This window comes from Liolophura sinensis, chromosome 7 (genome assembly GCF_032854445.1).
Source record: "Liolophura sinensis isolate JHLJ2023 chromosome 7, CUHK_Ljap_v2, whole genome shotgun sequence".
Classification (NCBI taxonomy): domain Eukaryota; kingdom Metazoa; phylum Mollusca; class Polyplacophora; order Chitonida; family Chitonidae; genus Liolophura; species Liolophura sinensis.
Window position 1 is genome coordinate 47098738 of NC_088301.1, and position 13487 is coordinate 47112224.

General features: G+C 37.9%; 1 protein-coding gene and 1 long non-coding RNA gene across 2 annotated transcripts in view; one reads left to right on the plus strand and one right to left on the minus strand.

Annotated features, from left to right (window-relative positions):
• Positions 1 to 1830, plus strand: LOC135470084 (uncharacterized). Its single transcript, XR_010444374.1, has 4 exons — positions 1 to 128; positions 475 to 589; positions 1146 to 1264; positions 1716 to 1830. It is a non-coding gene; the product is annotated as an uncharacterized LOC135470084 (long non-coding RNA).
• A 4568-nt stretch (positions 1831 to 6398) lies between these two features.
• Positions 6399 to 13487, minus strand: part of LOC135470404 (vacuolar fusion protein MON1 homolog A-like) — a 9520-nt gene continuing 2431 nt past the window's right edge. Inside the window, 10 exon segments of the mRNA XM_064749326.1 lie at positions 6399 to 7976; positions 8141 to 8422; positions 9293 to 9413; positions 10005 to 10180; positions 12205 to 12299; positions 12302 to 12335; positions 12337 to 12357; positions 12359 to 12394; positions 12396 to 12428; positions 12430 to 12646. Coding sequence (XP_064605396.1) covers positions 7836 to 7976; positions 8141 to 8422; positions 9293 to 9413; positions 10005 to 10180; positions 12205 to 12299; positions 12302 to 12335; positions 12337 to 12357; positions 12359 to 12394; positions 12396 to 12428; positions 12430 to 12646 — 1156 coding nt within the window. The 3' untranslated portion in view covers positions 6399 to 7835.

Below are 13487 nucleotides of genomic sequence, written 5' to 3' on the forward strand. Positions count from 1 at the left end.
GATAGATCATGTAGCCTGTCCAACACGACTGAATAGTACATATACAATTGTTTCTACAAGAGACCAGATCTATACGATGGATACAGTCAAGTGGTCGTTGGCATTTGCGTATCTCATTCAGGAAATAGGTAGGCCCCTTGGTTTGGTTGACATTGTAATTTGTATGAACAATAACCGTTTTTGAATCATGAATTTTCACGTATACATTTTATTTCCTGCACAGGTTAATAGTCTTTAATGTAATGAATCTCTCAAAATATTTACAGTAATGCACTGATGATCAGGGCATACATCGCTCTGTTCAAGGCTCCTGTGAAATCTGTTTCTTTTCCTATAAACAATATATATGCCATCGCAGGAGAAAGAAGTGACAATGTAATAACAATGTTGACATATAATGATAGCGATTTCAACATACACATAGCTTAGGTTATGTATGTATAAACTTAATTGTACACTGTTTTACCTATACAGTTGCTCTTCAATGTCCCAGAACGAATTCATCGACAGCAACGTGTCCTACATCATGTTGTGATAGTTCCTTTTGCTGTGCTGGCGAGTGTTGTGACTCCGTATGCTGCGCTCAATAGTAAGTCAAACGTGTTCAAATGTGACCTGCTAACCTTTCTGGACTTGAACTGAAATTATCAGGTCAAATACATGATGATGTTTGTGTTACATTAACATTTCTTACAAAGAAAATTTCGAAAATTTTACACAATAACAGAACCTACCTTTCATAAAATTTCCTCTTCATCTGTGCACGTTTTACCATTCAAAATCCGTAATAAAAGTTCCTACAATTTATAAAGCGAGTCTCAATATAAATTTTTTATCAGGCTTTACAGAATGATTTTAACACTATGTATAGTGCTAAGGCCAATTGAAAGGCAAAAAACTGAGAAGATTTGATTCTAGAATATGGATTTTTCTCCCAGAATCCCTGGTATAGCTTCTATACTTATGTTTACATGCTTGCGACTGATGTACAAGGATTTGTTATTACACATATAAAGGCAATACCATCATATATAGTGTTAACACTCTTAGAATGCAGTTGTTCATCGATAGGCCTATACATGATGAAGTAGACAATATTCAAAATCTATACTGGATTGTGTTTTTCATTTTCCACGTTTACATAGTGAGATCAAGGAGATTTTGATGCGGTACTACTACGTATTTCCGATTTTCGTCGTTGTATGCGCCACAATAGTGATCATTTGGAACCACCGTGACGCCTGCAGGCGGGAAACTTCCCGAGGTAGGACAGAGGACAGGTGTTCGGTGTACATAATGAATTTGACAAATTACACAAAGTGACTGTGCGAGGTTGGATCGAAAATCAAGACATTTAGTTTAGATTTTAAATACTTTCAAATTAACCCCTTGTTGTTTATGTCTATGTGTCATATGATTGATCATAACATAATATCTGTTCACAATTTATGCACACCTATACAGATGTAAGTGTTTTTTTTTCCCTGCTTTATTTTGTCTTCCTTCCCGTTTTTCTTCTTTACAATTCTTATTTTGAATGTCAAAATGGTAAGCGTCATTTCTTCATGCCAATTAACCTTATTCTGCTGCAGATATAAGGGTGTAAAGGTGACATGATAGGTCTGCTCTGATATTTGTACATTACCGGGCTAAATTGGTATGGAATGCTTTGTTGTGGTCTGTTTCAATGAAAATTTTTCCTTGTTATTTAACAGTTCGGCCAAAGGTATCAAAACCGAGACGAATAATGGTAAAGGAGCGCTCGAGTCAATCAATAACGAAGACTTCATCGAAAATCCCCGAACATTCCAGTGCCGACCTTCCCGGAGCAGTCCCGGAACCTACGAGACTTTTGGAACCATGAGAGATCATGCAGGCAGAGGACCACCACGGACACAGTTGTGGAGTAGGCCCATGTATACGCTGGAACACTTCAGACTATAACTGTGCCTTGTTTTGTTGCTAGAGATAAACCGACCTCGTCCCGATTGTTGCATGCATGTAACAATATCAGACTTGTTTAGGAAGTTACAGTTTTTTCACTCCATGCATGGCACGACAGGGTATAACCTTACTTGGACATTAACGAACCAAGGCCAGCCCGGCGTGCGGTAAATCATTGTTGATGTGAAGAAGGGTGCCAAACGTAAAACTCGGATACAAGATTGTTCTTGTTGTAGAAAGCCATCGCACTTGCGACCATCATGGAAACATACCGAGACAACGAAAATATCATGCCTACGTGGAGCTTCCATTTTCATCTGAGGGAGCGCTATATGCAGCCATACAGGGACCGTCAATTCTAATTGTTTTGGGAAAACCTGCATGTATGAAGCTGGAGTTCTCCATGTATATGCTTTTGTTTTTTAAAATATCAACTATGAATATTCAAGACGTTTCTTTCATGATACGTCAAATTTCCATTTACTCACATATATGTAGCTTACCAATAGTGGTCTATATATACAATATACTTTTTTTCTCTTCTTAATATAGGTATTCTTCTGTTTGTGCAAGCGTTTGGAATCCGTGTAGAAATAGAACTAAAGCTTGTCCTCAGTAATCATCTTGACTGATCCTCTGATGTCAGATTGATCCTCTGATGTTGTCGAACATTACGAACTTGACCGAATGAAGATGTTAATAATAAGCATAGGTATAGGAATATATTTCAATAAGGCATGCAATATAACAAACTTACAGCATAGAGAGTAAAATCACAGCAGCGACAGTGTGATATTTGGCAAATGGTCACAGATAACCGATCAAGTACGCCTCTTGTCAGTTTACGTCAGTTAGGCTTTTATTCCAACTGTTCATGTATGTATAAGCTTGTAATGTAACAGCATACTCGCCCCTAGCACCATGGGTCTAGTAGAATAGGTAAAAATAATAATGTTTTTAGGAGTTTATTAAACGTCACTGGTCCATAATTATATTCAAAATGCGGAGTTATCTTCACATTTAATATACGACCACATTAAATTCAAAGGAACCGCTGGACTCTGGGAAGCTTAGTTCACCAACAGGATTTATGCATGGATATAATGTAAACGATTACACCATAGACTAAAACGAGAGCAATGACGGCAGTGTGATAGTTGGCAAATCGTCACACGTAACTGTTGAAATATCCATCTGTTAAACGTTTTCGGCTGTAATAGTGAATCTGAGATATGTTTCTTTCTTCCAAGCTTAGCTTTCAGAAATATAGATCACTAACTTCGAAGTCGGCGTTTTCGAGTGTGCCATCCTTAATATGTCAAGGGGCCTCCCTGACCTGGTGGTTAGCGTGCGACAGAGCAGTACAATGATCCAGGCGCCGGGGTCACGATGCGATCTTAGACAAATTCAATTTTAAAGTCAAAATTACTTTAAAATTTTTTTAAAAAAATTTCTTGCGTAACAAGGTCAAAATATTGTTTGACGTACATTCTGGGGAAGTTATTATGCAACAGTTTTCAACTATAACAACGGAAAGGAAGGTACCAAATTTATACACTGAAATTTAGACTTAAGAGACTCTCACAAACGCGATCGTTATGAGTTCAAATTCAGCTCATACTGACTTCCTCTGCGGTCGTACGTGTAAAGGTCTGCCAGCAAGCTTCGGATGGTGGTCGATTTCCACATGACACTGCCCGTCTTCCTCCCACTATAATTTTGACCGCCGTTGTATAAGTAAAATATTCTGGAGTATAGGGCGCAAAACTTCAATCAAATGAATAAATGAAAAAGTGAAAGCCGTAGTTACTATAACTGGTTTCCTTAAATTTTGACTTTATGCCAGGTATTTATTCGTGAATGATAAAGGTAATCACACGACCATGTCTGGTGCATCGACAGCTAGCCAAACTTCGGCATCCGCCTAAGCCTAGGTGATGTGAAAGGAATCGATTCTGTCTAGTTGAAAGTTCCCGCCCACTTGACGGCGGCCGCATTTGTCCATTCCAAGGTGGTGGCCTTTACCTGCTCCCGGTTTCGAGGATGTCACTTCAGGTTTTGTAAAAATTGCAATCTCGACATCGGCGTTGAAAACTGCAACAGATGCATTTTTCCCACGGTGAAATTTTAACTGTGAAGCGGTTAGCGCCAGGTAAACTACTTTCTGCCAGCAATACAGCTTGCAAACTATCTGAGAAAGTTCAGCACCATTTTGCCCAAGGTCAGCGTGTGACACCTGAAAATATTCTTCGACTTTCACACATAAAACTCACTGCCATCGTATGTAAGTACATCGTATATAAGTGTATCGTTAAACATATCCGACATATTTCATTCTTCCCGGAACCCAACTCGCCGATCTCAAGAGCTTGACATGAAACAGAAATCAAATAATGAAATGACAGATGGCTTTAGCACTAATGAAAAGACTATCATGAGTGAGTTGCTACACAGGTACATGTTACGTACATGTTTAATTGGTGAACTCTACGTTACACATGTACACATCTACAGCTACAGAAGACATGCTGTATACATCATGCCGATTGGCTTTATTTGATCAAAAAATCATTCTGTACAGGGTAACCACCGATTACATGGTTACATGGCAACCAGTCTCGCATGATTATTCTCTTTATACAGGGCATCGATCCTATATACACATCAATAAAATATCATTTGGTACAATGCTAGCAGTACGAAAAAAATGTGCAGTGCTGTCAAGCGTATGGGGGCTGTTTCTTAAAGGTGTCGTAACGTTACGCCAGCCTAATCACCATGACGTCGAATACTGACGCCATACCTCGCCTTGGCATTTGCGAACCGGCGTAACGGTACGACCCCTTTGAGAAACAGCCCCCAGGATTAAAAACTAGGTCATTTGTTAAGACAAGCAATGAATTAATTCCGGAAACACGCAGTTCGTAGCTACGTTAAGAGACAAAAATGTGGCTACTTTCACAGAAAAAAAAATCGTTCATAGCACATCTTCGACTGTTCCAGTGTGATGGCGGTTTGCATATACCGAAAAGATGGTTATGTTTTACACTGCCACCTCAACGTTTGAAGCAGTGCACAAGTAGTGTGGCAACGAAAACCACACTTGTGATTACTACTCAATTTTCTCATGATTGCAGAAGACAAGCAGAAATCTTATGTCACAATGAACTCGTATGTCTCTTTTTTTCTGGGAAAAATGCTGTACTTGCACATTTAAATGAGCCGTGAATTCTTTCTTTTTCTCACATACAATTCCAAGGAAAGTTATCACAGAGCGACTGATCACACTAAATAATTTATTACAATTTATTCACACAACTAATGAATATATACACCTGACGGGAAAAATGTTGTTAGAAAAACTACATAGCTGATGTGCAGGGAAAGTCTTGAATGTGAAAAATCTATAACATTTGCCTGAACACCATGTATGTATACAGCTTTTGTACTTGAAGCCTAAAAGGACAACTACCATGTTTCAAGTAAATTCTGCTAATTTTCACTTGCCAAAATGTTATTAATCTTAGTTTTTTTCACAAGACTTCCTCTTGCAAATTTGTATTATCATGGCCTTGTGTTGTGTATGTAATTGATCTAAAACTTGGATTAAAAGCTACGGCAGTAGTGTCTTTTACACTGAATAAGACCCATTGGAATACAGAGGAAAACTTGTAAGTAGGGGTATATCAAACACCTAATAGCATCATTCAAACTAATAAATATATATGAAGCAGACGAATCAACTAATATTAATCAATAAGCTAAAGTATCGCTAGAGGAGGTCAACAGTTGTGGACAAACCCTCTTTAAAACAAAAAAATTCAAATATGAAAAAAGATGTGGGGATCAGAGACAGTGGTGTAGCCTGTATGCATAGAAAACATGATCATGTCATTGGCTTGATCATGAACAAAGCTGACAGCCAGCCATTTATTAGTTTAATGTGCACAAGGATTTGTGTAGATCTGTGTAGGTAGTGAAGTTTTTCTACCAATCGTTGTAATTTAACTTCAATCATTGGGCAGTAAGACAACCAAAAATTAATATAAAGGTTTTATAAAACTCTTATTTCTGCATGTACCTATAGGTTACATCGTGTCTAACTTGTTATAGGGGAAAAGGCCAAACTGTGTCTAAAGCTGTCTGAGACCCAAGTGCATCTAGGTCAGCTTGGTAGCCACTGGGCCCCTGCCTTATGGCCTGGGATTCTTGACCACCATTTAAAAACTCCTGGAAACGTCCATGTATATACCAGACACTAAACATGGTCAAATTCCAGATTGCCCATGCACAGCACCATCTCCCTGCATATTAACACGATAAAACAGGTGTATGCGTGGACAATGACCTAATGCTTGGTGTAATAATCAAACACATTTCAATCTATTACTTACAAGTAAAAACACTCTTACTCCTTATATATATATATATTTAAATATATATATATATGTATACACTCACCGAGAAAGTATAAAAATACTGTACAGTTATGTAATAAATAAGTATCATTCAAAGTAAAAAGTTCACATTTTGTGCAAAGAAAATAATAAATCACATCTCCCAAATGAATGATGTCCATAAAACAGATAAGTCTGTACACACTCAAAGTTTATACTATCACATACACCTAAATCAATGAGGTGTAAACACCAAACAAAAATACAAGTACATCACAATGTTCATACGTTCATACACCTCCACTGCTGCTCCATTTACGGTATTCCTTCTATATTCAATTTAGTAATTTTAATTAAAACCAAAAAAAGAAAAAATGAATCGTCAACTTTGTCACTCCCATGAAAACGTTCCCTTCACTCAATTAAACTGGGCAGACACAACATGTATTATGGAAGATGACTGCCTTGTTACAGCTCTTTTGTATGCTACACCACAAGTGAGGACAACTGGCATTCCTTTCTTGTCTGTTATAACACAGGTAAACCCATATTCAAACTGCTTTTATTCGCGCGAGACTACCCATATTCCATGTTTCATGTAGAAACTGACGAAAGACAGTATGGATGAGGTTGGCTTTTCGTGCACCTTTCTTGGAAGATGGCTTACATTCTTTAACTGCAATGCCATTTTGAAAATGCAAGGTCAATAACAGTAATGTTACTCAGGAATACAGAAAGCATGATGGCTATCAATTTTGGCCATTTTAGCGCAGTTTGAACAGTTACAAAGACAGTTTTTGGAAAATAGTGTTTGAATAAAATTCTGCACCTTTTTCCCCCGTAGACATACCATTTATTTTGTCCTATTCATTTGTTTTGGCAAACATGCTTTGAGATAATTTTCTTTCATGCACATGCACATTTCACAGAGAGAGTGTAAAGTGATGAAATATTCCTTTCAGCATGAATTTCCAGTCTCTTCCTTCAACTTGTCATTTACACATTTCATAAAAAAAGCCCATGAACTTAATGAATTCTCTATGCCATATTTTTTCAGTTCAATTTATTAAGTACGTCTCATGGTTACCCTTCAGACATGTTTCAGAATATATTCACATTATTGGTGGTAACAGGGAGGGGGGGGGGGAGATTTTCAACTACATGTAACACTTCATGCCACAAAGTTTCAGAGTTTGATGAAAAGAGTAAATGTAAGGACAATATGAATATAATCAAGTTCAGGTGACACAACACAACAATATAAGAAACTGCTACTTCATTCACAGGGTTCATGATTAAACTGCTAACCTGTCACAAATGAATTTCCTGTATATGGGTCAATCATGATCACAGTTCACAAAATGGCAACATTTAAAAAATACAACCAGACGGTGCATACATTGGCTTCTTGATCAATGTGCACTTACACATTGTCAGTCAGTAAAAGATGGAACTACACCGTCCTAAAGCTTACCAATGTCACATAAAAGTTTCTTAAAAAGACACAGAGTTCAAGATAAACAAGCGGTCCTCTTCTCGTTTTATCCAGCGTAGGAGTTTGTTTATCGCATGAATAGCTGCTGGTTTTGTAACAAGAGGTCCAAACACCAAATAAAGCTCAAACCCTGTTGTAACCTGAAATGCAAAGTGAAAAAAATACCTCAATGACCAGTTTTAAAGGCATTTGCCTAGTTGGTCAGTTGTGTATTAAGAGATGAATTTTTGTTCTTGAAATTCCATTTGTTTAAGATGAGACTAATATAAAGATTTACTCATTTATTTATTTATCAGAAGCTTACCCAGCCAAGCAGTGTCTCGTAAGGTCCTACATGGTATAACAACTTCAGCGGCCTAGACGTGGAATGGATACGGTGATGCAGGTATTGATAGAGGCCAAAGAGTCTTTCTTGCTGAGTTGGAGCAAGGTATGGTGCATCTAGCTCTGGACTCGTGTACTGGGAGGTGCTTCGAGACTTGTACAGGAAATGTCGTAGGTCATTGATTCCGCATTCTTGAGTGCTGTAGCTTGTTCTCGTTAAAGACTGGCTGATAGCATTCAAACAGTTATTTTTGTTGAGTTTCTGAAAAAAAAAGTTCACACAAAATTTTACTACAAATTTGATGCAATTCTTCAAAAGGGTAAACAAAATCTGCACATTTATTTTCTTTTATTGCATAAATAGAGGTCGAAGAGAAGATATATTACTTTGGTAAGCTACATAAAAGATTGCTACATATAAAACATAGATTGCAAGCAGGAAAACAATATTGCACTTTACAGAATTTTGGGAAATTCAATACTGCTTTGTTTCATATTATTAGCGTAGCTTTATAAAGCAAATAAAGAGGCAATATCTGCCTGGCCCAGCGATATGCATCAAATTTCTAATCACATATCAGCACATGCTTCCATTTTTCTTTTTGGACATCATAAAAAATGGATATCCATCAATGTTTAATGGCTTTTCTAGAGTAGCCATCTTGGTTATGCAGGTACCTGGACATTCACCTAATTTGTTTATTTATCTGTTTATACAGTGTTTTACGCTGTACTCAAGAATATTTCACATAAACGACATCAGCCAGCATTATGGAGAGAGGAAACTGAGCAGAGCCCAACGGAAACCCATAACAAACCGCAGGTTACTGGCAGACCTTCCAACATATGGCTGGAGAGGGAGCCAGCAATAGCTGGACTTGAAATCACAGCAGTCGCATTGGTGAGAGCCTCACTGCTACGCTTTTAAATACTAATCCCCAGTTCCTTTCAATTTGTTAATGATTTTACTTGCCGGCCCTTACATTATGGCACATGTAACTTCAGACAACTATCATTAACACAAGAAAGAACAAGCACAGAAAGTGAGTCAACCTTAATTCACTATGTTTTAAGCACTTGAAAACAGAGTACATGTACATGTTTAAGAATATGCCTAAAAATAGCTGCTTACCTCAAATATTTTTTGCTTACTCTCAGAGAGAGTAAAGAAGGAATCTCTGTCAACCGTAAGTAGCAATAGGCACACCTGACAGCTGTCATCCAGGTAGGAAATATGAGCATGGAGAAACCCACTGAAAGTACAATGCACACAGCTTAACAGATCTATTGTTTGTTTATGTATTTATCTAATTGATGTTCAGATTATTTCACTTGCATGATCGAGGTCATTTTCATGAAGCCTACTGTGTTTCAAGTAGGCCTTCGCTAAGTGCACTTCCGGGCACAGTTGTTAAAAAAAGTGCATTAGTATTACCCTAATTTCTCAACCTTTTCACATGTTAAACAGCTATTTTCAGTGCTATTTATGCACATTTTTAAGCTTACTTTGGAGACAAAGATGTATTGGTTGGATTGGTAGATTTTAGTCCAAAAGAATTTACTTCCATCAATGTACACAGTCTTCACAATATTCTTGAAATAAATACCTGAGAAAAGGTTAAAGAATTGCAGTATAAGCCTAGTATTAACTTTAGTCCAGGCTAAAATACCATTTACATCATATTAGGACTATTTATCAAATTTTGTGAAAAACAAAGGGATCGAATCCTCAAAAAGTTTTAATACAGCACACACTTTTATGTCATATTGAAGTCAATTGTTTTGGGTAGCCCCTACTTCTGGATTGGAAACAAACAAGTGAACAACACACAGGTCTACAATACCTGGGTTCAAACTTTGGTAAGCAGATTGGCGTCCAGGACTCTGCAGCCTTGAAAGACTCTGATGCATTGACGAGATTAATGATCAGGTGAAGGTCCATGGCATGGAGATAATATTTCTTCATCCGAACCAATGTAACTAGCTGGTTATTGGCAATCATAATGGCAAATACTAAATCCTACACAAAACCAAAACAATAAAAAAAAAATAAATCAACAAATATATAGATAAAATACTCTCTGTATTCCTCTAGTGGGGTTTTGAGTTTGAACTCTATTGCTGTTAGGCAAAATTTGTAGACATTAATTTACTTACAGTGTTCCAAAGTACCAAATGACACCTCTTTCCGTCAAGTTCATAAACGTTTCACTCCTCAATTTTCTCAATGTGTCTACTTTAATTATCTTTTTCAGACACCCATGTTACAGTAAATATGATCCTGCAATAGCTGGCGATCAAATTTTTTGCATTCTACATGATACTATAGGACTTTTTTACCTTTTTTACCTTCAGCGATAAAAGAGTTCGAACTCAAAAGTATTACGAACAACAGTATTATGACTGTATGAAGAACCTCAAACAGAAATGCACCTACAAGTACACATGCAATTAATTTTGAAAAGAAATATACATCCAACCCACATGGGCACAGTCATCACATGAACGCAGTCACCATATGGACCAAAGTCAACATATGGGCAAAGTCCTCATATGGACACAGTTCTTACATGGGACAGTCACCATATGGAGAATGTTCAACACATGAGCACAGCCATCACATGGACAGTCCCCACATGGGCACAGTCAACACATGGGCACAGTCCCCACATGAGCACAGCCATCACATGGACAGTCCCCACATGGGCACAGTCAACACATGGGCACAGTCCCCGCATGGACACAGTCACCATATGGACAAAGTCAACACATAGGCAAAGTCCTCATATGGACACAGTTCTTACATGGACAGTCACCATATGGAGAAAGTCAACACATGGGCACAGTCCCCACATGAGCACAGCTATCACATGGACAGTCAACACATGGGCACAGTCAACACATGGGCACAGTCCCCACATGAGCACAGCCATCACATGGACAGTCCCCACATGGGCACAGTCAACACATCGACAAAGTCAACACATCAACACAGTCCCCGCATGGACACAGTCACCATATGGACAAAGTCAACACATAGGCAAAGTCCTCATATGGACACAGTTCTTACATGGACAGTCACCATATGGAGAAAGTCAACACATGGGCACAGTCCCCACATGAGCACAGCTATCACATGGACAGTCGCCCCACATGGGCACAGTCAACACATGGGCAACAGTCAACACATGAGCACAGCCATCCCATGGACAGTCCCCCACATGGGCACAGTCAACATGTCGACAAAGTCAACACATCGACACAGTCCCCACATCGACACAGTCACCATATGGACAAAGTCAACATATCGGCAAAGTCCTCATATGGACAAAGTTATCACATGGACAGTCACCATATGGAGAAAGTCAACCACATGGCACAGTCCCCACATGAGCGCAGCCATCACATGGACAGTCCCCACATGAGCAGAGCCCACATGGGCACAGTCACCATATGGGCAGACCCATCAGATGGACAGTCCTCACATTGGCACAGTCATCATATGGACAGTCAACACATGGGCACAGTCACCATATGGGCACAGTCATCATATGAGCATGGTCTTCACACAGGCACAGTTACCATAATCACATACAGAAGCAAGGGGGGACGGTATTTCAAAGCTAGAAAAGGAATCACATAACACTAATGAACAATAACATTTGATCTTATTAATATCGTTCAAGTAAGAGATAAAATAATCCGTGAAACACATCTCATGGTTTATTCTTTTAACCTTCAAATGAAAAATGCTTCATGGTAATCAAAACTAGTAATACACTGAAAGAGTGGCCTTAACACAAGTGTATACAGTAACAAACATGTTGCTTATATGATAATGATTGAGATATCGTTCCTACCCCCGCTGTGAAGAATCACGGCCGCCATTACGTAACTGAAATATCCTTGAATATGGCATAAAACACCAATCAAATATATAAAAAAATAATCCTTTAAAGGACATTTTTCCAAAAAAGAACATTCACACATTTAAACAATTCACATATCAGGTATACATCACTATTACCTGAATTTTCAATTTACCTTTGTTTTTGCATATTGCACTATTGTTTGAGCGACAGTGTCTCTGACACCGCTATCCAAAGGCAGGCATCGTACTGCTCCCAGCATGAAACTTGATCAACATCCATCATATTCAGCAAATTGTCAACAAAATTTTTCTGCACCAGTCAGAAGGACGTCGTAAGTCATAATTTCTTCGCTCTTTGAAAATTCCGTGAAAGTTGACTGTGAGTGAGCACACTGAGAAATTTGATTATATACATATGTTAACTGGTGCACTAACTGGGCGGAAGAGTCTGTGCCTCCTGACACTGCCACTAAAACAAGATGGTCTCTTGTTAAAAACACAAATTTGTGATCCCCTGCCACAATGGAGCGGATACTGTCTTTGGAGTCTTGAACAAACGAAACAAGTGCCTGCATCACACCCATTATCGTCACAAGTTTGTCTTCATTTCCATGCCTGGATCCAAAACAGAAAGCTATGAGGTATATACATATACACATATATATTTTATTTTCTTGCTGTTTTTACCCAAGAATACTGATAGGGAGAGATGAACAAATAAGTTAGGACTACCATTATTACATCAACATCCAGAAAGTATAGATTACATTGACAAGGGAAGTAACTCTAGCACTGACATTTTTGTGCAACATATAGAGAGAGCCACCGCATACTCTTTTTGTAACTGTATGAAATAACGCAAACTTTAAAGCAAAATCTTGGTGGTGAAATACAATTATCAATGTGACTATAATGTTTAAACTGTGCTTTACCTTTCTGCAAACAAAAGGAGAAACTTTTTTTCTGTTTTCATTGAGTATAAAGGCTTTACTCTGGATTTGGACAGTTATGAGTCATTCATTGCACTCAAGAACCTTCTGAATACCAAATAATTAACTCGTAATTATCTATTATAGTACTTAAACACCTGCGAAGTTTTGACAATTTACTAGAATCAACTAATACATTGTGACTTACAACATCTTTGTTATTATACGGACTAAACTTAATTCACACCATATGAATAAATTAACAGTAACATACTTTGTATTTTGTGATGAATTAAGACTAAGGATCATAAAAAAACTTTACTTACCCTAAATGACCATCTGATCAATTTCATCCACTAACACTGACTAACTTGCCCATTTTCCTGATTTTGAGACTTCTAATGATTTTAGATAGGTGTTTTGAGGTTTTGTTGGAACATAGGATGTGATTATTCTGGAAAATTTTAAGGTTTCAGCAACAAAGTAAAATTTTGAGACATTTATTTGCATCTGAAAATACACTGTTG